Raw genomic sequence first — 25016 nt, forward strand, 5'->3', positions numbered from 1 at the left:
ATTGCAGTAATAATTAAAAAGCAACATAAATTTAATTTCTCTAGGTGACTTTAGTGCATCTGCGGTAGTCTTTGTAGGCTTTAATTTCTGTTGCTCTTGTATGAATGAGGATTTACACAAACACATTAACTATGGCATCAAAAATAGGGCAAATAAGACATTAAGCACAATGAGAACCTGTCTCATTGTTTATCATTTTCATGTTGATCAGGTTTTGCATAGCAAAGACCAGCTTTTATGTTTCCATAACCACTTGTGCTGAAATCAGCTAAGTCTACAAAAGCTAGGATTTGAATGTAAGACCTTCATAATGAGAAGGTTTTGATATCGCAGAGCCAGTATGTTTACCCAATGAGTGATCAAGAATCTGTAACAGCTTCTTGTGACTACAAATGGCTCTGATTTGGCTTGCATTTCTTGGTCCTATAAGTTCTTATGTACTTTAAAAAAAATCCCTCTGAGAGCCTTCACAGGAAAAGTATTGACTTAACCATTGGAGTGAGTCTTCACATGCAATCCTAGTCTGTCCTCATCTGATGCCCAAACATACATGTAACAGGAAGGATCACTGAAGCAATAGAAGCTAAAGTCCATCGCTTCCATACACATTTATAATGGACCAGCATTACAGACCTGAGTTCTGCTACCTCAACAATTTAGTGACTTATTTCATTCATTTTGGTTCGTATATTTTTCAGTTATAGACTCTTGTTACCAACTGAGATATCTGGGGAGTTACATTTATGTATATGAGAGGATTATTGCCTAGTAAGTCAATGCACACCAACATTAATCAGCTTGTTCACAGAGGAATAGCATGGTGAGCGAGTGACATTGTGATGTTTTTGCAATACTAATGATGCCTAATGGCAATCCTATTTAAGACTTCGTGTTTAAATTTGGGAGCAAGGCACAATGCACAAACACTTTGACTGCCCACAAGACACCAACATCCTATCACTTAAGTGGAATTTGACAGAGACTGACTTCTTGCCAACAAAGATGTGCCCAAAGAATCCAGTAACGCCCCAACTTTAAGAAGGAGGTGAAAATAAATTTGTTTAATCAACTGCTTGTAGTTGAACACATCAAAAAAGATTTTAAGGTTACCATCAAAGTTCTACCATTTCATTCCTAATACGGACAGAAAGAAGCTTCAGTGATGGTAAAAATATGAATCGTATGTATGAAACACAGTGGGGTGGGAAGGTCTGGGGTAACGTACTTTCAGCATCACTGCGAACTGCAACAGCTGAGGGAAGTGAGCTGAGTGTGAAGCCAATCACAAAGCCTTTCCCTAGGGAACAGAGCAATCTGATCTCTTTATTGCTCTTTGGAATGCTTTCTGCTCTTTCCTGCTTCTCTCCACCCACCCCCTCCCCACTTTTAGTTTTCTCCTTCCCTGCAGCACGCAGAAAATAACACCACCTGGCCCCTTGTCAGCTGCTGCGTTAGGCTTCATGCTCAGGGTCCCCTGAGCATTAAAGCTGATGTAAAACTATTTCTTTCTCCTATATCCTGGAGTTTTTTTTATGCTGTCATTTTAGAAGAATAACCCTCAGTTGCACTCTTATTTGTGTTTGCACATAGACACTCTCAATACTTTTGGGGAAGATAAAACGTTCACTGAATTTTTTTTGTGAGAAGGTCTTCATGACATCCCAATGATATAACACACCGAAAACACAACAAAGCATTTCAATAGGATTTCCTTTAGCACACTGAGCTTTTGCACAAAAACTATTTGAGTAAAGATTTGCAACTGCCATATTCGCGAAGACGGCATGCCTTTAAGCATTGTGTGTAACCAGCCATATGCTGAGATCAGCAGCTCAGTTACCACGACAACACTGCATCTACCTACACCACCTTAGGGCCCACAATGAGCAGCAGGCAGGTAGTGTTTTGCCACCTAATGTGCTGTGTCTGTTGCTGGCAGGACAGGGAGGCGGCAGGAGATCCTCCATCTGTGCTCAATCACTCCTTGGCTCATTTTATTGTTTTTTGCAATCAGGATGAAGGGCAAAATAGTTATTTTAACAATAAAGCCCCGAGTTCCAATTCATCAATAACCTTTTCAACTGCCAAATCTGGGAAGATTATTGTTTCCCACAACATAGTTGCACTCATATTGTTGGGTCAGGTACTCCCAAGTTTAGAAAAGGTAAGATTTCTTTATTAGTCACATGTACATCGAAACACACAGTGAAATGTGTCGTTTGTGTTGAGTGTTCCGGAGGCAGCCTGCAAGTGTCGCCACCCTTCCGGTGCCAACATAGCATGCCCACAACTTCCTAACCCGTACGTCTTTGGAAAGTGGGAGGAAACCAGAGCACCCAGAGGAAACCCACGCAGACACAGGGAGAACGTACAAACTCCTTACAGACCGTGGCTGGAATTGAACCCGGGTCGCTGGCACTGTAAAGTGTTACGCTAACCACTACACTACCATGCCTTTATCTACTTTCTTTAAAATAAATCTGCCAATTTTCTTATTGATCTAAGGAATGTCTTGCTTGAATTCTTGTTGAATTGTGCTCAATGTTACAGAGCGTAGACGAGTCTAGCTTCAAGTTACATCAGTCGTCGCACGGTTCGGGGCAGTCTGCCCTTCTGTCAGCCCTGTAAATATGTCAGTGATGTCTACTGTGGACAAAGGTCTACAAACACTACTGGCAGCAGATGCTGTAGTCATTGGAAGCATAGGCAGTATGTATTGGAGGTATGGATTAGGGGGATGTAGGCTTTGTTGACAGAAAGTTACAAGGTCTCACACTACTCCTGCACTCTGTTCTACCACAGAGTTCCAGGTGTACTGAGGTGAACTCAGAGAGTGGCCTTGACTCTATGAGAGACATCCTCTCTCAGGTCAACCACATGGCTGGTTCTGCCTTATGTATACACACAGATTGCTGGGACAAGCTGCCCACCTTACAATGAGTTGGTGCACTCTCCAGCCAAGCTCTCTACCTCAAGCATGCTCACACTCACCTTCCATACAAAGGGTCCTCAATATTAGCCCAATACCCTTCTGCCTCCAACACTGTAGTCAAGAATAAAAAAGTATTGTATTACCTGGCTTAAGAAACAAAATTAACAGATAGACAAAGAATGCTTGTGTGAAGGTGTTTCTTAAGTATTTTGTTATCTTTTAGTCACAGATGGAACCGAATTGTTGGATTTGCTTCCTGTTGCGATTTTCTCTTGGCTTTTATATTTGCAGTGAAGTGAGAACAACCCCCATAAGGTTGAACTGAAGAAAGACAATTAGCAATGACTGTAGTTGTAAGGACTGTGGGGGTGTGGTTGTATCAGAGCTGGGTAGGAGAGTGCTGTGAGCTGCTTTTGGATAAAGTACTGTTGAGGTGCTTTGCCAGTCTGAGTACTGACACCGGATACCATTCCTTCTCTTCCTCCCTTTCCTGATGCTGATCATCCTCCTTCTGCCCCTGTACATCTCGGTGACCAGTGAGGTTAAAGCTTAGACCTCCACAATGGCAAAGTCATACAGAGTGCAGCAGATGACTATAAATCTGGAAACTCACTCATTTCTCCAAGAAAGCCCAGTTAGCAGAAGTGTTGCTTGAGGTTTTTTGGAGTTTTGGCTGAGAACCAGCTCTCCAGGTGTGGCTGGGTTCCTAGCAGGAATCATGAGGCAAATAACAGCACCTATGCCATCTTTATTAAGCAGCGGAGAGAAAAAGCTTTGGTGATAGATACAAAGAAACGTCCTAAATAAAATGGAGGGCTTAATTATTACATACATGACTTATCTCCCAGACAATCGTAAAGCAAAAATTGTGAAGAGCACTCAGATATTAAAATGAATAATTCACTGAACAGATATTATTGCAGCCTTTTCTTTAACTGTGCTGTTCACACTTCAGCCTGCCAGGCATTCTGTTATCGCGCTGCATATTTATTTTAAACCAAGGCTAGATTTTCATTGATCCTGCACTCCCTGTAAGTGTGATTCATGCTGAGGTTCTTTCCCAACACAGCCAATAAAGGCAGTGCCAAGTCAGGCTGCCATGACATAACGTAAATGACATGGTTGTGTAACCTCTGGTGACCCACGTCAAGTGGTACTTTATTCATTGCATTCCCGGAGATGCCGTTTCATTTTGTTCTGGTGACAGGTATGCTGAGTTCTCAGAATTCCCTTTTAGCCTGTCAGTTCAGCTTTTACATTTCTGGACTGTATAGAATTTCTCTAAGCTCTCTAACAAAGCTTCAATGAAGTACTGTCTGAATAATTACAGAAAATTAATTCTTAAAATATATGGGGATAAAAATGTCCAGATGATGATGGATTTACAGCATCATCTATAAAGGTGAATCAAAAATACAAGACAACCAGATTCAATTAAACAATGCCACTTGTCTATCAAAGCTGTCTCTCCCTCGGCACATCCCTGCCTTAGCTTCATAGTCACACTAACCATTTGCAACGATGCAGCTCCCAACAGCCTCAGGGTCTTGGCACTGAAGGTGTTCCACAAAATGGTTTGGGCCATGAACTTTGTTTCATTCAGAGAGCAGGACAGGTTAGGAAGTCATTGCCTGAAAAGGTAGTAATACTTGCACATTTCAACAGTATTTGGATGCATACTTAAAGAGTCAGAGAGTTACACAGCACGGAAACAGGCCCTTTGGCCCAACTTGTCCATGCCAACCAAGATGTCTATCTGAGCTAGTCCCATTTGCCTGTGGTTGGCCAATATCCCTCTTAGCCTTTTCTATCCACAGATCTAATGCTAGAAAGTTGGATTAGATTGGGTAGCTCATTTTTGAGCAGCATAGACATGACATGCCAAATGGCTTCCAGTGTATTACATTTTCTGTTTTTCTATCATTCTAAGGTTTGCTTTCATATCAGCCAGGCCTTGAGCAGCCTGTGAGTGGGTTTCAATTTCTCAGTTTATTTTGGGCTACCAACCAATTTTCCAATGTAAACCTGGTTATTGAATTCTGAAAATATTAACAACCATCTAACCCCATCTCATCCCACTCCAGATGGTGCACCAAAACGAACTAGCCTAACCCTTAATTTCCTTAAGGCTTCTCCCAGTCTCCTGCCATCACTTCAGTGGTGACTGCAGAACCCCTCTCAGCAAAACAGAGCAGCAAACTGGGGGAATTTCCATGGATCTTTCAGGACCCCTTTGTTGGAGTTTTATCATTAAGATCTTTGTTCTCTCAAGATGTTAATGTAAATGTACTTGTTTTAGCAGAAGCTCCTATATGGTGAAATTCAAAACAAATAATGAGCATAACATAGTTGGGGAGAAATCCAGCAGCAGCTGATTGTCCTAATCATGCAGTTTGTTAACGGCTGTGGTCAATGCTCTGCAAAATTTGCTTCTCTTAACTCCACTAGAAGTGAATTTCAGATGTAGAGTACAAGTGTCAACCACTACTATATGACGAGTTTGGAGCAAAGCCCAGGACATTGTTATGTGCTCATCAGGACAATAGGACATGGACCACCTTAGTTTCCACACTTTACACAGTCTAAGGCCATAAAATTTAAGTCTATCGTCATCATACTGCATTGACCTAAATTATCAAGCCTTCTTTCCAGCTCTCTTTAGCCTTGGCATTGTCCTACATCATATCTTTCCCTTCAGCAGGAAGCCACGAAGAATAGTTTTGCCGGTGATAGATGAACTATATTTTATTACAAGGTTTAAATGCTCAGTGTGCATTATTAAATGGAAGCTTTTTTTCTTTCCCCATCAGCCTGCAAACCTGGGTTCTACAAAGCTTTTGCTGGAAATGTTAAGTGTGCCAAGTGCCCTCCTCACAGCCATGCTCAAGAAACAGGTTCTGTACTCTGCAGCTGTGACAGGAACTACTTCAGGGCAGACAAGGATCCCATCTCCATGGCTTGCACTAGTGAGTACTTCTCTCCCTCTTGGTCTTTGTTTCCTTGTTACACTGCCTGCCCCAGTGCTCTCTGGTTGTGACTGTACAGGAAAAGTATTCAGTTTCAGAACTATCACAGCCTTCCAATGATACTGAAATCAATACCACCAGCATTGTGTTTCCAAGATGAGAGATGGTTTCAGCAGTATTTTGATCATTAGCATTAAGAAGCTTATTATGGAGCTATGGATCTTTATGATCTAAAAGCAAGTTTGCGCATAAATCTTTTGTGATCAGGACTGTTGTAGACAGTAAAAGAAAGATTTCTTTTGATATCATGCTTTACTGTTTCATGCATATATCTGAAGTCACTTTAAAAACATGGATACTTACAATACAGAGCACAATCTTTTGCCCATCTGAGTTGGCCCTTTGTTGGAGCAATACAAAGATAATTCCACTGACATGTCTTCACCTTTCCCTCAGGAAACCTTGACTAGGAAATTCTTCAGTGTAAAGCGGCATGTTACACTGGCACTGCAAGAGGGAGGGGTTGAGGGGCCACTGCTACTTCTACATGCTGTCCCCCAATTGCATTCAATTGTATATGAGGTTCAAGGAATTGTGTGTGGTAGAATAAGTTTACACACACAAACGCTCAAACAGGCCTGTCCTCCGAGATAGCAGAGCTAGCAAAGAAATCAAGTATGCTATGGAACATGGGGAGGAAGAGGATTACAGATTGACATCAAAAGAGTATAACACTGGAGGAAGGACTTCAGGGATTGTGCGTGTAATTGGATGCTTTGGGCTGGAGGTTTCAGATGTGCAATTGCATAACGGGGAGGATGGGATATATCAGGTGAGGAGCAGTGGAGCAGGGATTGGGCACAGGATCAGGCCACAATCTGGGCCCAAGGTTGAGCTCAGAAACACAATGGAATACTGGTGGGATACCAGACCTACAATAGGAGAAGGGTTGGCCAGATATCCAGTTGAGTGAGAATCTCGGGGATGTCTGAGTGACATGAGCAGTGGTAGAGGAATGGAAGAGGGCCAACCAGCCTGAAGATCAAGAGCTTGGCTACACAGCAGTAGCCACGTTAAGTTAACACTGAAGAAGGCCACAGTGTTCCATTTAAGACTGTCTCTTGTATGTGGGCTAGGATGCCGAAATGAATTTTGTACATGTAAAGCTCAACGTACATTGTCATTCATTAGACATCACTGCATATGCCCAGTGGACCATACTCCCACGCTTTTCTGTGTCAGGGCTCATTATATGGCAAATACTGCACACAGCACACAAAGTGTCGCACTATATGGAAGAAATTATTGTCTTTTATGTCTTCCCCTGCTTCAAAGAGCTACCTCATTTTCCTTAGATGTTGCAATGATCTCTGCCTCAGCCATTCCAGTTACAAATTACCCTAGCTCCAACAATTCCAACCTCACTCCTCACTCTGCCTTAGATGATTTGAAATTGAAGACCCCATGTCACTAAATCCACAATCGGTGAAGTAGTTCTTCACACATCAGCCTGTCAAATCCCTAATGGTTTTATAAAGCTCTACTAAGCAATATAGTATCTGAGCTTTGCTCAGATTCACAGTTTCCCATTCCGATCAAGCCTAGTTGTATATTCTCCATGGTTTTAGGGTGCCCGCTATCACACGTGCAGTCTAAAAATAATCAAACCAACTTTTTTGTACAAAAATATCATTTCTCTTTCTCTTTTACTCTAAAGCTAAATGTTAGCTTCCCAACATGCTGGGGGAGGGTGAGCCCAAAGGTTGGGAAACCTGATTTACTCGGCAAAGGAATATACATAAATTAATTGCTCAATTAACATCTTAGTTTTGGGTTTCCTGACTAATTAAGTCATGTGGGAGTAATGATTACATGCACAGCCCAACTTCAGCTTGGGCATTTAAAGGACCATTGAACACATTACATTTAGTGGATTCTGAAGTTGCCTGCACTCCAAAGGAAGAGTGTAGAATGGGCAACAAACACATCAAAGATGCTCCTGGATTTACTAGTATCATTCAGGGGGTTGTAATGGCATGTGGTAGATAATATTTCTTGGTGACAAGTCAAAGAAAACTGCAATCAACACCAAGAGAGTGTGGCTGAAGTTAGCTGCACAAGGAGAGTATGGGATCATCCTGGTTATGTTAATGAAGTGGTATCTGGAGGCCTGGATGATGGTGCTTCTTCAGGAGTTTAAACCCCACAATTTCTCAAAGTTTATATAAATTTAGCCAATGAACTAAGTTTAATCTGCAATTGTAAAAAAGAGCACCAACAGCAGTAATAAAACTAAAAATCCATTTGTTTCATTAGAACCTTTCTTATGGAGAGAAATGTGCCCTCCCTGTACTGTCTGAGCTGTGACTCAGATGTAACGAGATCTTCATATGGTGCTGCACATTTTACAAGTGAGCAGAAGCCAAGGTGGAGACAAGGACGCCTTTGGAATGTCTACATCAGAAAGCGCAGGATCCTTCAAGCTTCCCTCAGCTAGAGGCAGAAGCAGATGCTTCACTTTAGGGGACGTAAAACAACACAGTGCTCCTGAAGCAGCTGGAGGATGTGTGGGGTAATGCCAGGTGCTCCAGCCATGAGAGTAGAGGAGTCCGCATGAAGGCAGTGATGTTGCAGGGCTTGCAGTAATCCCCTCATCCATGGAGGGAATGGCCTAGGATCAAGTGTGACATTCACATGAGCACATGCAGGTCATCATCAAGGACTTGCTCTGCATTAATGCCACCTCGGACAGGTTGTCAGATATCATATCCTAACCCTCGGCTGATCAGTATTGCACTTGCCTGCAGCATGTTGCACAGTGGCTCATTGATGGAGGTGGAGATTCACCATGAGAGGGCTCAGTGACAGGGGCCTCGGAAATGGGAGTCTCCTTCTCATTCATCCTCGCTGGACCTGCTTAATTCAGCCTGTACATCACCTGTTGTTTCTGTCCCAATAGTTAAGGGGGTGGTCATTTAAAATGGAGGTGTAAAGGAATTTCTTCTTGCAGAGGGTGTTGAATCTCTTGAATTCTCACCCAGAGGCTAGATCACTGGAGGTATTTAAAAGATTGGGGCATTGGGGGCTATGGGGAACTGGCACAGGAGAGGAGGTGATGCCTTGGATAGATCAACCAGGATCATACTGAATGTCAGTACAGGCTTGAGGGGCCAGGTGGCCTACTCCTGCTCCTATTTTCTTGTGTTCTTGTGACAGATGGGTTCACCTCTGAAAGGGCCTGGGTGGAACTAACTGTGGTCGATCTTCCCAGCACAGAACATAGCAGTCAAGAGCACCTCAGCTGCCAGAGCAGAGATCTGACCAGCCTGTCTCAGCTTCAGATGAAATCACAGGCATGGTATCATGTCCGATTTGAGAGAAAGAGTAAATAGAATTGTAGTTGCACAAGGTATTTGCAAGGGTGTTTTACACAAAGTTAAGTTTCTGTACACAGTACATTGATAAAATGTATTCTTTTCAACATCACTCTGGTTTGAGCAATTCTGTTTGTTGATTGGTGAGATGTGTGTGGTTTGTGGGATTGGTTTGTGTAGAGGAAGGCAGTGAGGCTATGAGAAGCTTGGAACTAAATTTCATCTGGTGGTATTGACAAAACTGCGCAAACTGTTGGATTAATATCTAGGAAGGCACTGGGCGCCAAGTCTGTATGACAGGAACATGTGGAGGTCAAGTGCAAGCAATTGAAGGAGATCACATTATTCCAAACAATTCTCCCATCTACCATGTCGGTCCACTTCCCTCACCTGCAGCAGGTTTTGCAATTCCACATAGGAATCATTAATCACCTCAAATCCACAGAACTGGAGTGGAAGCACATGTCTTAAGGCCCTGAGGGACTGCCTGAGAGGAATTTGTACTTGATTTTAGAAAACTTGACTCTGGTGCTGAGACAAAAGTTCCACACTCCATTCCAGATAGTGCTCCGCAACTGAATTCACTCCCACTACCAACTGTTCCCATAAAGATCATCCAAATCTGTAGAATAAAGAATGGATTCTGGGATAATGCGCTCCTGCTGGAATTTTTCTTAACTGTGGAACCAATTGTCTTGTCCTTGCTAAATGCACAGATTTTGAGCACCAGTATGCAAAGTCTGTAATGGAATTGAATGAAGTCTGTTCTGTTAAATGAGGAAAAGCCAAAAGCCAAATAATCTTCCATTATACTGAAGAAAATGGAACTGATCAGAATCTTTTGCAACATTATTGCAAATATTATTCCTTAAAGGACACATAGAATTTCAGAAAAGGTCTAGCTTCTGTTGGCATCAATGATGGGAAGTTTTTGGACTAGTTCAAGTCTCTCTCCGTTAGACTCTACCCTGAGGAGTCAACAGCATGGACAGGGAAATCTACCATCTGAAAAAAAAATGTTGGAATATGTTCCAAGGCAGTAATACACCAATAAACCTATCAAACTATCTTAATGAATTGGTTTGTGTAACATAAGGTCATGACCAAAGACAACTGCAACATGACAGATGTCTCATTAATTGAACCCTGCTGATTGCAAGGGATTAAGATGTAAATTAAATTCCTCCAAGTGTTACAGTTTTGAAGCAGACTGTACACTTTACTCTATCTGTTACCATGTTTAAACCCAAACATAAGACTTTAGTACCAAATAGTTCACATCTTGTTATATTTAGCCAGTGCCATATATTACATCGTTTTACTGTTTGTCCTGCTGTTGAGAAGGTGATTTATTGACCAGCACCAGTGCTGTGAATAGGTTTGTTTGAATGCAGCCGACCCAATATGTCATCAGGTCCAGCAGAGACTGGCTGCGACCGAGTGGGATTCAGATGCAATGAATGGCCCTCTGATTATAAGTAACAAAGTAAAAGATCTCCCAGACAAGTGGGTTAATGACTGGGGTCACCACAGTATCACCCGACATGCCAGTGAAATTCCTCCATGAAACACATGTATGGCAATTTTGTGGGCAGCACAAAGGTGAAGCAGGTAGTGGTGCTGCTTCATATCTCCAGCAGCCCAGGTTCGATCCTGACCCTTGATCTTGTCAATGTGGAGTTTGCACATTGCCTCTGTCACCGTGTGTGTTTTCCCCAGCCAGTGCAGTTTCCTCCCATATCCCAAAGTCATGCTGGTTGGAAGGTTAATTGGTTATTGTAAATGGGTGGTAGAAGAATCAGGATAGAATTGACGGGAACAAGAGAGTGAGTAGGTCACAGGGAAATGGGTGGGGAAATAGGACTGATAACATTGCCTTGAGAGCTAGCACAGATTTTATGGGCTGATTGGCCCCCTTCTATGTTGTAAGGAAATATGAGAATGTAGAACATAGCACATAGAGGAATACAGCACAGGAACAGGCCCTTCAGCCCATGATATCTATGCCGACCATGATACCAAATGAAACTAACCCCATTTGACTGCACATGATTCCTATCCCTACCTTTCTTTCATGTTCATGTGTCTGTCACCTCCTGAATGTGCCTCTTGTATGTCAGGAGTTTCTGGGAGTAATTCGGAAGACGCAGGATCAGTTCATCCCAAAGAAGCAGCAGCATTCTAAAGGGAGGATGAGGCAACCATGGCTGACAAGGGCAGTCAAAGGCAGCATAAAAGCAAAAGAGAGGGCATACAATATTGCAAAAATTAGTGGGAAGCTAGAGGATTGGGATGCTTTTAAAAACCAACAGAAGGCAACTAAAAAAGCAATAAGGGGAGAAAAGATTAAATATAAAAGGTAAGCTAGCCAATAATATAAAAGAAAGTTTTTTCAGATATATAAAGAGTAAAAGAGAAGCAAGAGTGGACATCTGACCACTGGAAAATGACGCTGGAGAGATAGTAATGGGGAACAAAGAAATGACGGATGAACTGAATAAGTGTTTTCTGTCAGTCTTCACTGTGGAAGACACCAGTAATGTGCCAGAAATTTGAGAGAGTCGGGGCAGAAGTCAGTGTAGTCGCTATTACTAAGGAGAAGGTGCTTGGGAAACTGAAAGGTCTAAAGGTAGATAAATCACCTGGAGCAGATGGACTACACCCCAGAGTTCTGAAAGAGGTAGCTGAAGAGATTGTGGAGGCATTAGAAGTGATCTTTCAAGAATCACTAGAGTCAGGAATGGTTCCGGAGGACTGTAAGATCTCAAATGTCACTCCATTCTTTAAGAGGGGAGGGAGGCAAAAGGCAAGAAATTATAGGCCAGTAAGCCTGATTTCAGTGGTTCGTAAAATGTTAGAGTCCATTATTAAGGATGAGGTTTCAGGGTACTTGGAAGCTCATTATAAAAAAAATGGCCAAAGTCAGCTTATTTTCCTTAAGGAAGATCTTGCCTGACAAATCTGTTGGAATTCTTTGAGGAAGCAGCAGGCAGGATCAACAAAGGAGAGTCAATGGATGATGTTGTTTATATGGATTTTCAGAAGGCCTTTGAGAAAGCTGCTAAACAAGATAGGAGCCCGTGGTATTACAGGAAAGGTACTAGCATGGATAAAAGGTTGGCTGACTGGCAGAAGGCAAAGGGTGGGAATAAAGGGGGCCTTTTCTAGTTGGCTGCCGGTGACTAGTGGTGTTCTGCAGGGGTCAGTGTTGGGTCTGCTAGTTTCCACATTATATGTTAATGATCTGGATGACGGAATTGAGGGCTTTGTAGCCAAGTTTGTGGATGATACAAAGATACGTGGAGGGGCAGATAGTGTTGAGGAAGCAGGGAGTCTGCAGAAGGACTTGGACAGGTTGGGAGAATGGGCAAAGGAGTGGCAGATGGAATACAGCATAGGGAAGTGCATGGTCATAGAAGGAATAAAGGCGTAGACTATTTTCTAAATGGGGAGTGAATTCAGAAATCGGAGGTGCAAAGGGACATGAGAGTCCTAGTGCAGGATTTCCTAAAGGTTAACTTGCAGGTTGAGTCGGTAGTAAGGAAGGCAAATGCAGTGTTGGCATTAATTTCAGGAGGACTAGAATATAAAAGCAAGGATGTAATGCTGAGGTTTTATAAGGCATTGGTCAGACCACATTTGGAGTTTTGTGAGCAGTTTTGGGCCCCATATCTAAGGAAGGATGTGCTGTTAGAGGATCCAGAGGAGGTTTACAAGAATAATCTCAGGAATGAAAGGGTTAATGTATGAGGAGGGTTTGATGGCTCTGGGCCTGTACTCGCTGGAATTTAGAAGGATGGGGGGGGGGGAATCTCATTGAAACCTACTGAGTATTGAAAGGCCTGGATAGAGTGGACTTGGAGAGGATGTTTCCAGTAGTGGGAGAATCTAGGGCCAAGGGCACAGCCTCAGAATAGAAGAACATCCCTTTAGAACAGAGATGAGGGGGAATTTCTTTAGCCAGAGGGTGGTGAATCTGTGGAATTCATTGCCACAGATGGCTGTGGAGGCCAAGTCATTGGGTGTATTTAAAGCGAAGGGTGATAGGTTCTTGATTAGTAAGGATATCAAAGGTTATGGGGAGAAGGCAGGAGAATGGGGTTGAGAGAGAAAAATAAATCAGCCATGATCGAATGGTGTAGTAGACTCAATGGGCCGAATGGCCTAAATCTGCCCCTATGTCTTATGGTCTTATGGTCCGATAAGCCAGGTAGCATCCTGGTGAACCACCTCTGCACCGTCTCCAAAGCTTCCACATAATTCCTGTAATGGGGTGATCAGAAACAAACACAATACTCCAAATGCAGCCTAATCAAAGTTTTATACAACTGCAACGTGACTTCCTGACACTTATGCTCAATATAAGAAGAAGTTTAAGAAGTGAAAATGCTGTTTTATAAGAGGAACTGAAACAATGCTGAATGCTTTGGTCTTGCTGGTCATCACATTAGTGTATAGGTTTGAGTGAATCAGCCATCCTTGCATTATTTATTAGTTTAGACTATCAGATATTCCTTTTTTCTATATTGAACATTAATGGCTTTGTAATCTATTAATAGGGAGATCAGGAAGGTTGCTGTAATTGAATGTTGGAACAAAACAATAGAGTGTCAGCGTGTTAGGACTGGTGACTATTTGAACTGCGCTTCCAAGGCGACTTGAATTAAGATCTGAGTTGGAAGAAAAAGAACATTGGAGAAAAATGTCACAGTGAAGCAATGTTTGACAACTGCTGGCGAGGGAGTTCAGGTGGTACTTTGGGTAGTAATTATTCAGCTGCCCTGCAAGTATCAAGTTTTGAAATTGACAAACTAAGTTTAAAAATTTCAAAGAGATGAAACTTAGTCAATGTCACTATTTTTGTTAAGACAGTGGATGGAATTTCCCAATGCATCCATAGAATTCAAGCCACTGCTTTTTCTTTATAATCATATTTTTTTCTGACTTTATATAATAATATTCATTTGAATTAAATCATATTGACATTCCCTGCTGCTTTCTTGAGGTGTGAATCTTAAAGTAGCAGACAGAGGAATTTCATACAAATGTGTTAAAACATTCACTTCCAGTATGGCATGATATAGTTTCAACAACTTGGATACAAGTACTGTGAAGAAGTAACTCAGTAACACTCTGTGGAGCACATCAAGTGGTTAAACACTGAAATTTGAGACAAGACTGCCTGCTTACTTATCGCCTGATTAACTCGCCACTGAATGTAGATGAAATATAAAATTGTTGAAGTATGGCACTGCAGAGCCAGCAGAGAGACGTGACTTAATGGAACCGAGGTGCAGGCGAAGTGAGGCAGCTTTGTACCATCTCTTCTAAGAGAACTGGTCCCACTCTTGACCTGCCAAATGTGCGTTATCGGATAATGGTTTATTATCTCGCCTTACAAATATAATAGAAATAAGGAATATTAAATGAAAAGAAATTCAATAAAGTACCTCTATGCTTCATAATTCCAAGGGTCAATCAGTAATCTGTTGGGCTTCTAATACTTAACAACTCATTGGAGAAGGATTAGTAGTTCATTTCACATTAAAATGAGGTGCGAATATGAATCTCTTTCGTATGTCGTATTTTCTTCTGTTAATAAAGTCAGACATCAGTTACATTTATTCAGCAAGGTCCAAGGACTCAAAGGATTAAGCTGAAATTATGGTAAGCCAAATTTAATTAAAATATTATTGCTGGCTGAAGTATCACATGGTTGTGCTGGTTTCCCTCTGCATCTACCCAGCCCACTCTGAATTCCCTCCCCCCTCACCCCACCCCCCCCCAGCCTAAAACTACATGAGTTTATTGTAAGCTAATGGTTTTACTATATTTTAAGGGAGTGGCAGTTAACATTTCTCCTGCTTGTTATCTTCTCATTGTCTCTGGTGGTCTCAGGGCCTCCTTCCATTCCAAGAAACGTGTTTTCCAACATCAACGAGACGTCGGTGATTCTGGACTGGAGCTGGCCAGTCGACGCAGGAGGCCGTAAGGATGTCACCTTCAGTGTCTTCTGTAAGAAGTGCACTGTCGGCCCCAAGCAGTGCGAACCCTGCCTGGGCAATGTTCACTTTGTGCCACGGCAGACGGGACTGGCCAACACCACCGTGACTGTGGTCGACCTGCTGGCACACACCAACTACACCTTTGAGATCGAGGCCGTGAACGGGGTGTCTGGACTGAGCTCGGTGCCACGGCAGTTTGCTGCCGTCTCCATCACCACCAATCAGGCAGGTAAGTTCGCTCTTTATTTGAGGATGGGAGTAAAATGATTTGGGGTGAAACTGCTTCCACTGACATTTGTGTGGTTAACTGGAAGGTGGGAGGAAAATGAAGAGAACTTCTTTTACTCGGTGTGATGCTGTGATCTGTAATGCATTTCTGAAATAGAGGATGGGTGCAGGTTCAATGGTAACTTTCAGCAAAGCCATGTAGAAAGATCAGAAGGGAATGTGATTAATTGGGAGCTCATTCAGAGAGTCAGCCTGGATACAATGGCCAAAGGCCTTCACACACTGCTGCATAGTTTTGAGAGCCTTTCGATTTGTAGACTTTGGGTGAAATTACAATGTATTTCTTTAAACATTGCGTATTTAATGATGTTATTGAGCACTGATTCAGAATCCAGTGGATGCAAAGAAACCAAAATATTCCTGTTAGAGCCTGTATTGCCAGTTATGTCCATTCCATCCTATACATGGCATAATCTGCTTGGTTGGCAAGCAAACAAGCTTTTCACTGTATCTTGGTACACGTGACAACAATAAAATGGAACACAGTCTTATAGGTACAGTGAGATTCTTTCTATAAAGCATAGGCAGAAAAACATAGTGAATAACATAGTGCGTGTACCTTTACTTTGTTGAGAGCAGACAAACTTATTGGAGGGATTACGAGCCTGCTGATGTCAGTCTGTATTGTTTAACTATTTGAAAAGAACAAGTATAGAGCAAGGTTACTATCTGCATCCCTGGGCCACTATGGTTCAGAGGGCAATGATGGTGCCAGACAGCCGTTCTGTGCACATTCATTCAAGAAGCAGCTCCATGATCTCGTCCTTTCTTCACACTGACTGTAATGTTGAACTCACATTCCTTGTGAATTTAGTGAGTTGTCATCACTGTGACTTTTATAACCATTCTGTTTCCCTCTGGTTAAACCATCTTGTACTGTACACTGCATTTTATATGGATAGTGTGAGTACGTTTGAGTGAATGGAATTATATTTTTCCTCTTTTGTGCTGTTGTGGCAATGCACCTCAGCCTTTTCTGCAAACCTAGCACATTAGGGCACATATAACACAGTGATTTTAACCATTTTATATTCACATTTAGTCCAATGTGCAACAATTAGACTCAGGAACAAATTGAAACCAGCCCTCCAATGATATTATTGGCATTATTGAATTCAAAAATGGATAGGAATGAGACACAACAAAACAAAATTATGTTAATATTAAACAAACTCCATTACTTGTTTATTTCTTCACAGTGGCTTGGCAATACTTACTTTACCTTCTGGTTTTAAAAGAAAGAAACAAATCCTAATTGAATGCAAACATTCTTCAGAAACACTGGCTCTATTTTCTTTGATTAAAAACATAAAATCCAGGAAACAGTCAGCAGGTCAGACAGCATATGAGGAACAGCTAACATTTCAGACTGACTTGTTGACTCTTTCTCTTTCCATAGCTGCTGCCTGACCTGTTCAGTGCTTCCAGCACTTTCTATTTTTATTTCAGACCTTTGGCATTTGCAGCTTTTGTTTATTTTCAATGACATTTTCTACTTGCTTAATTGTCTGTCACCCTTTCTTGGTCCTTTTTCCTGATTTATACCAGGAAGTGAATCTCCTTGTGTACTCATGGGATGTAGGCATTGTCTGCCACTCGAGCATTTATTACATATCCATAAGTGCCCTGAAGCAGTAATGGTGAGCTCCTCTTTGGACGACTGGGTGATCTTTCTGGGACTGCTGAGTCTACCTTATTCTTGTGGACCTGGAATCATATATGGGTCACACTGAGAAGATGACAGATTTTCCTCTCTAGAGGATATAACTACATCAAATGGTTTTCTTAATAATCTGGTTGCTTCATGGGCACCATTACTGAAGCAGCATTTTTTTAAATCCACTTTTTATTTATTTAAGTGAATTTGCATTCCCAAACTGGCAAGGTGGGATTTGAACTCATGACATTCCTCCTGCAATTGTTACTCTGAGGTACCTCATTCACCAGACCATTCTTCCAGTCCAGGCATAGCCTCAGAGCAATGATGCCACTTCAAATATTGGCACATGATAGCATGTGTCTCTGGGCAGGGATCACAAGTGAAAACTCTTGTCTGTCTTCTTCCTGTTTTGACCAGAAACATTGAGAATAAATGACAACATCAGCAGCCATTGCCTGGACTGAGACCAGTTGAAGTCATGAGCAGGAGTTGAATTTGAAATCTCCTTTGTCTTTGGTGCACGGCACTATAATTGGATCTGAGCAACTACCGAGTGAAAAAAGATGTTTTGGTCTCCCCTGTGTAGCTCTTGTGTTTTCAGTTATTAAAGTCACCTTCACTTATGGGATAAAGGCAAACAAATATTTTCACAGGGATTTGTTAAGTAACTTCTGTTTATTGAACGTATAAAGACGTGCAATAGAAAGCATAAGTCATATATCAGTTTAATATAAATATAGGTTTGCACAAATTTAAAGAACAGATGAGTTTATTATTTTTAATCAGTTAAAATACTTGAGCTGAAGGACTTGCACAAAAGCAGCAATTGTTTAACTTACAGAGTTGTTGTTGGCTGAAAGCCCATGATTAGTATCTTCCCTGATTGAAGAATGTAGGAATTTTAAAGGCGCTGTGCTTTTGCAGCATTCGAATAAAGCTAACTGAATCAGTGCTCAGTGTAATCACTCTCTCCCACAGAACAAATTTCAGAGATATTTAAAAACTGCTAAATTCAATAATGGCTTTGACAGAAGTCTTCTACCAAAACCTGTGATAAACATTCCTGGGCAGAATCTCTCTGCATTGTTGCTGAGTCCTCACCATCCACTCCAGTGTGTGTTCAGCCAATTAAATTGTCCCACTGCAGCTGGCCCAGGTCAGTGTGAGTCTGTGTGGACCACAGGCAGCAGTGATTCTAGGAGGTGGGCTGCATCCAACAAAATCTAACCCTTTACATTTGGAAACCTAAAATAACTAAATACTGGAGAAACAAAGGACAGCAGATGCTGGAATCTAGATGAAAAACACGATGATGCTGGAGGAACTCAGCAGGCCAGGCAGCATCCATGGACAAAAGCAGGTGGTCAATGTTTTGGGTCAGGACCCTTCTTCAGGACTGAAGATAAGAATAAGGGAAGCCCAATATAAAAGAGGGTATTGGTATTGGTATTGGTTTATTATTGTCACTTGTACCGAGGTACAGTGAAAAACTTGTCTCACAAACCAATCTTACAGGTCAATTCATTACACAGTGCAGTTATATTAAGTTAGTACAGAGTGCATTGATGTAGTACAGGTAAAAAAAAACAATAACAGTACAGAGTAAAGTGTCACAGCTACAGAGAAAGTGCAGTGCAATAAGGTGCAAGGTCACAACGGTAGATCGTGAGGTCATGAGGTCATAGGTCATAGTCCATCTCATTGTATAAGGGAACTGTTCAATAGTCTTATCACTGTGGGGTAGAAGCTGTCCTTAAGTCTGACGGTACGTGCCCTCAGGCTCCTGTATCTTCTACCCGATGGAAGAGGAAAGAAGAGAGAATGTCCCGGGTGGGTGGGGTCTTTGATTATGCTGGCTGCTACACCAAGACAACAGGAGGTAAAGACAGAGTCCAAGGAGGGGAGGCTGGTGTCCATAACGCACTGGGCTGTGTCCAAAACTCTCTGCAGTTTCTTGTGGTCCTGTGCAGAGCAGTTGCCGTACCAAGCCGTGATACATCCTGATAGGATGCTTTCTATGGTGCATCGGTAAAAGTTGGTGAGAGTCAAAGGGGACAAACCAAATTTCTTTAGCCTCCTGAGGAAGTAGAGGCGCTGGTAGCAGTGATAGGTGGACAAAAGAGGGGAGGCGGGGTGGGCACAAGGTGGTGATAGGTAGATGCAGGTAAGAGATAGTGATAGGCAGTTGTGGGGGAGGAGGGGAGAGCAGATCCACCGAGGGATGGGTCAAAGGTAAGGAGAGACAGGGAAAAAAAAGGGTAGAAAAAAAGAGGCTAGAAATGGGAAGAAGAGAAGAAGCATGATGGGGGGGGGGGGGGGGGGGGGGGCGGGATTACCTAACATGGGAGAACTCAATGTTCATGCCATTAGGCTGCAAAGTTCCAAGATGGTAAATGAGGTGCTGTTCTTCCAGTTTGCGCATGGAATTCTCCTGGCAGCGGAGGAGGCCGAGAACTGTCATATCAGTGTTAGTGTGGGAGGGGGAGTTGAAGTGACTGGCGATGGGGAGATGCAGGTCGTGGTTACGGACAGAGCGCAGGTGTTCTGCAAAACGATCACCTAGTCTGCATTTGATCTAATCGCAGAACTAAATTGATGTGCAATTCAACCTTCATTTAGCTTTCACTAAGGAATCCTTTAACATTTTTTGTAGTAAGCCAACTCTAACATTCAAAGACATTTGAAAACACTAAACAAAAGCAAAATTATTTTAAAAAATCCTCCCTCATTTGCAACCAAGTCTGCACTGAAGTAAGTAGGCTCTCAGATCCTGCAGCTAGGCTGACCACTGCTGGATCTGAAAGGCAATTCCCCAGCACAGTGCTAGGGGAAGATTGGGTCCCAACATTGGAATGAATGAGAGGTCCAGCCATTAAGCAGTGACAGATGTTATACCATTCGTTGCTCTGTCCTGGTTTTGTAACACTTGTGTAACAATCCAGGATGTTCTTCCATTGGAGTGGATGAACACTGATGGTTTCTTTCAGAACTGCTGGCCACAAACAAGAAGTCTCAGCCCAATAAGAACCCAGTGCCAAAACGGATTGGATCCCATTGCTAATTTGTATGGGCAACAACTGAATAGTTCTGCCCAATGCTGGCTGAATTCACTCAGTTTCATCTTGCCCCTCACCCTCCTGTGGGTCCCATTGGATTTATAAATTACAAGAGCAACCATGACTGATTTTAAAACCATTTAGTTGAATTTTGAGTAAATGTTACAATGAAATCCCAGAACTCGATATGATGGGGAATGGTCCTGTTTAGAGTTTCTTTAATTTAATGTCATCGTCCGTTATCAGCACAGACTTTGACTGTCTCCATACTCCATGTTTTCTGATCTATCTGCTTGATCTAGAGGAAAAACACAATATCAGTTATGATATTGTTTCTGCAAATTTAGCATGATATGTTGCAGTTAGTAATTGCTAAGTTCTGAGTCTAGTTTACATTAAATGGAATAGTGTGGAATGATTTCTCAGTCTGTTTTTAGCAAGAGTTTTCCTTTGAAAGTTCAGCATCTCCCAACTAGGGCCATTGCTTTCAATTTCTGCAGCTGTGGTCTGCTCTCTGCCATAAACCTGCTCCTTAGTCGAGAAAGTGCATGTCACTGGGAAACCTCTAGCTGAAATCAAACTGCCCATAATGGGATTTTAAACCAATAGTGGAATTGAATATTTTGGAAATCTTCTGAATTAATATTTAATTACTTTTTTCAAAAATTAAAATGATAATTTATACAAATAAGTTTACCTTTATCGAGGAATAATTGTCTCAGTGGTTGATGAGTGCCTTACAGTCACTTACAGGTAGGGTGACAACACAGGGAAAGATGGGAAAAGGCTGGCTACAATTACAGCTAGTTTTCACCATCCAAAGCCTATCAGTGAAGCTTGCAGTGGGCTTTTGGGCTGTTTACAGAGGCTTTCTTTCTTTCCTGATGGTGAAAATTTGTGGAGATCCCAAACAGCCAGCATAGTGTATATCTCTAGGTCAAGCAAATGAAGAAAAATATCAGCCCTCTATACGTTCAATAGACTCTTGCTGTTGGGGGGGGGGGGGGGGGGGGGCGGGGCGGGGCGGGGGGGAGATCTAGAAGAAGTGCACATTTGTGATACACATTTCATGGCCTCAGATTGTCTCAAAAGTCACTGTCATAAAGTCATATGCACGTTATGGGGTCCAATGACATTAGTAAGCAGAGAATGATGGTAGAAGGTTGTTTCTCGGATTGGAGGCCTATAACTAGTGGTGTGCCTCAGGACCATTGTTCTTTCTCATCTATATCAATGATTTGGATAGGATGTACAAGGCATGGTTAGTAAGTTTGCACATGACATTAAATAGGTCATACAGTGGACAATGAAGAAGGCTATCATAAATTACAGGGGGATCTTGATCAGCTGAGTAAGTGGGCCAAGGAATGGCAAATGGAGTTTAATTCGGATAAGAGTGAGGTGGCCCTGAGGAATGTTGTAGAACAGAGGGACCTTGGAGTACACGTACATGGTTCACTGAACATGGAGTCACAGGTAGACAAGGTGGTGAAGAAGGCTTTTGGCATGCTGGCCTTCATAAATCAGGGCATTGAGTATAAAAGTTGGGAGGTCATGGTGCACTTGTACAGGACGCTGGTGAAGCCACACTTGGAGTATTGTGTTCAGTTTTGGTTGCGCTGCTATAGGAAAGAAGTTATTAAACTGGAAAGAATGCAGAAAAGGTTTACAAGGATGCTGCCAGGACTTGAGGGATTGAGTTATAGGGAGAGGGTGGACAGGCTAGGACTTTATTCCTTGGAGTGTAGGAGACTGAGAGGTGATCTTAGAGGTGTATAAAATCATGAGGGACAGAGATAGGGTGAATGCACAGTCTGTTTCCTAGAGTTGGGGTATCAAGAACTAGAGGGCATAGGTTTAAGGTGAGAGGGGAAAGATTTAAAAGGAAAGTGAGGGGCAACTGTTTTACACAAAGGGTGATATCTATGTGGAATGAGCTGCCAGAGGAAGTGGTTGAGAGAGGTACAATAACAACTTTTAAAAGACAGTGGGCAGGTGCATGGGTTGGAAAGGTTTAGAAGGTTACAGGCCAAATGCTGGCAAATGGGATTAGCTTGGATGGGGCATCTTGGTCAGTATGGACCAAAGGACCTGTTTCCATGCTGTCTAACTCTATGACTTTGAGTAAGGTAAATGATTAATTAGACTGATTTCATTGAAGTGCGCAGAATTCTTACAGGGCTTCACAGACAAGATGTATAGATAATGTTTTCCTTTGCTGGGTTACCTGGAACCAAGGGATCAGATGTTAAAATGGGGCCAGCCATTCAGGATTAAGATGAGAAGAAACTCATTCACCTAGAAAGTAGTGAATTTTTGGAATTCTTTGAAGAGGGCTGTGGAAGCTCAGTCACTGAGTACATTCAAAAGCAGGATTGATAGATTCTTGGATGTTAATGGAATCAATGGCTAAAGTGTTAATGCAGGGAAGTGTGACTGAAGAAAAGGATTAGTCATGATCTTATCGAATGGTGAAGCAGGAATAAGCATCTGAATGACCTACTTCTATTTCTTATGTTTTTATGACTTAGTGATGTTCATCAAATCTCAGTGTTGATCAGAATACCACAAGAGAAACAGACCAATAGCACCACTCTGGCACTGCAACGCTCCCTTAGTACCATATATGTCAGCCTAGTTTGCCGGCTTAGCTCCTGGTGGGAAGTTTGGTGCTCAGTCTGCTGTAGACGTAGGTGAACTGAACATTTTTAAAAGAACACCAACATGTTTCTGGGATCATCAATGAGCTCTGGACTGTGGAAAGGGAGCAGGTGCCACAGGAAAATTAGAAAATAGGTAAAATGTTTAACTAAAAAGCAAACTATCTTTGGTTGTGGTCAATTAGAGATAAAAAGCATAGAGTGATAGAATAGGGCATAACTGGGGAGAAGCGCATTGATTGATAGGTGGGAACATAGGTCTCCTCTTCAGTCAGGCTTAATACCTTCAATTACCAGCTGCTGCACTCCCAGTTGTCCATTTTTGTTTAGATGATTGGCACCAGAACAGGGTGCTCCACAGTTGATTTATAGGAGTGTTTAAAAGAGGCAGAGGTCCAATTAGTTCCCGCCCAGATACTATGTGGAGGATCTGGCACAAGAGTACCAGTGGATTATGAGTGAAAAATAAATCACTGCTCAGCACTAAAGCCTCCCTAAGATTTTCCAATTCCATAGGAAATAAGATCAGTATCAACTCTTTTAATATATTTAACTCAGTGTTTTTCTGCTCCCCCAGCATTCCGATAGGAATAAACAAGTCTTATTAGAACAGATATATATATGGAAGAGCGTTGAAAAGGAAATTGTTGTGTGGTCAGCTGAGGGATCTTCAGCAAATTATATCATAAGGGAAGAACATTTAATGATCTACAATTATGGGTGGGAAGGTGGCACAATCATTTGTGCTGTTGCCTTACAGCTCCAGTGACCCGGGCTCAATCCTGACCTCGGGTGCTGTCAGTGCAGAGTTTGCACATTCTTCCTGTCACTGTGTGGGTTTCCTCCAGGTGCTACTGCATCCTCCCATGTCCCAAAGACGTGCTGGTATGTTAATTGACTACTGTAAATAATCCTTTAATGTAGGTGAATGGCAACAAAAAAGAAGAATCAAAGGGGAGATGATGGGCATGTGTGAGGGTCAATAACTTGCAGGGGTACAGGGAAATAAGGAGAGTGGAATGGGACTAATGGGATTGCTCGCTTGGGTGTCAGCATGGACTCAATGGGCCAATTGGTCACCTCCTGTTTCGTTATAAGATACAAGGTAAAATGGACCATCAGAATACCAGTGAGATATGTGAATTATAGATTTTCAGAGGCTTCCAACAGAAGCCATACACTGCTGCTAGCCTATTGCCTTCTAACCTGCAAAATCAGAGATATATTCATCTCACTGACAACTTTACTGGCAAAGTTCACATATGTTCAGATGAATTTTATTCCAGCCCCTTAATCTTTATAACACCATTTGAAGCTCTGTGTTGTAAGATACATCTGCTTGTGACTTATTTTATGGGGATATGTTCATATTCAGTCTGACAATTCCTCTCAAAGTCTGGTTGGGATTGTCATTGTTTTAATGTTCTGAAATGCTTTAACTTTACATTGCAGCTGCACAGTCAGATCCAGCCAAGGGCTAATCTGTTGAAAGAGAATAAAGGAATTAATTCTGATATTAGTGGGAAAACTTGGCCTGAGATGGGGCGTTGGTAGCATATTAACTAAGATGCTGGACTAATCTCCAGATCCTTGACTATGGTCATGGAGTCACCATTGGGGTTGATGAATTTAAATTCAAGTAATTAAATGGATTTGGAATAAAAGCCTAATATCCAGTAATGGTGACCTTAGCACAACCTACTTGTTATAAAAGCACATTTGGTTTATTAATTTCCTATAGGGAAGAAAAATTGTGGCCCAGACATGTTCTGGCCTCTGTAGCTCCAGACCCACTAATGTGGTTGACTTTTAAGTGCCAATTCAAATAGTATAGCAAGCCACTCAGTTCAGGAGAAAATTGGGTATGGACAACTAATGGTGCCTCTACCAGTGACACCCACATCCCATGACCGAGTACATCTTTAAAAATTCAAAAATGAAAGCCCAGATTCCACTGACAGTCCCATGCATATCACAGCAGCTTCAGTAAATTGAGATTACTGTTCATTAGTTCCAGTTTTACAGCTGGCCTCTCCTCTCACCTTGTGGTGCACTCACACAGAATATCTAAGCAT

General features: G+C 42.1%; 1 protein-coding gene across 1 annotated transcript in view; it reads left to right on the forward strand.

Annotated features, from left to right (window-relative positions):
- LOC127569856 (ephrin type-A receptor 3) overlaps positions 1-25016 on the forward strand; it is a 218258-nt gene that overhangs the window by 117929 nt on the left and 75313 nt on the right. The window contains exons 4-5 of the mRNA XM_052014841.1: positions 5743-5898; positions 15171-15506. Coding sequence (XP_051870801.1) covers positions 5743-5898; positions 15171-15506 — 492 coding nt within the window. The remainder of the gene's footprint in view (positions 1-5742; positions 5899-15170; positions 15507-25016) is intronic.

This window comes from Pristis pectinata, chromosome 4 (genome assembly GCF_009764475.1).
Source record: "Pristis pectinata isolate sPriPec2 chromosome 4, sPriPec2.1.pri, whole genome shotgun sequence".
NCBI lineage: Eukaryota > Metazoa > Chordata > Chondrichthyes > Rhinopristiformes > Pristidae > Pristis > Pristis pectinata.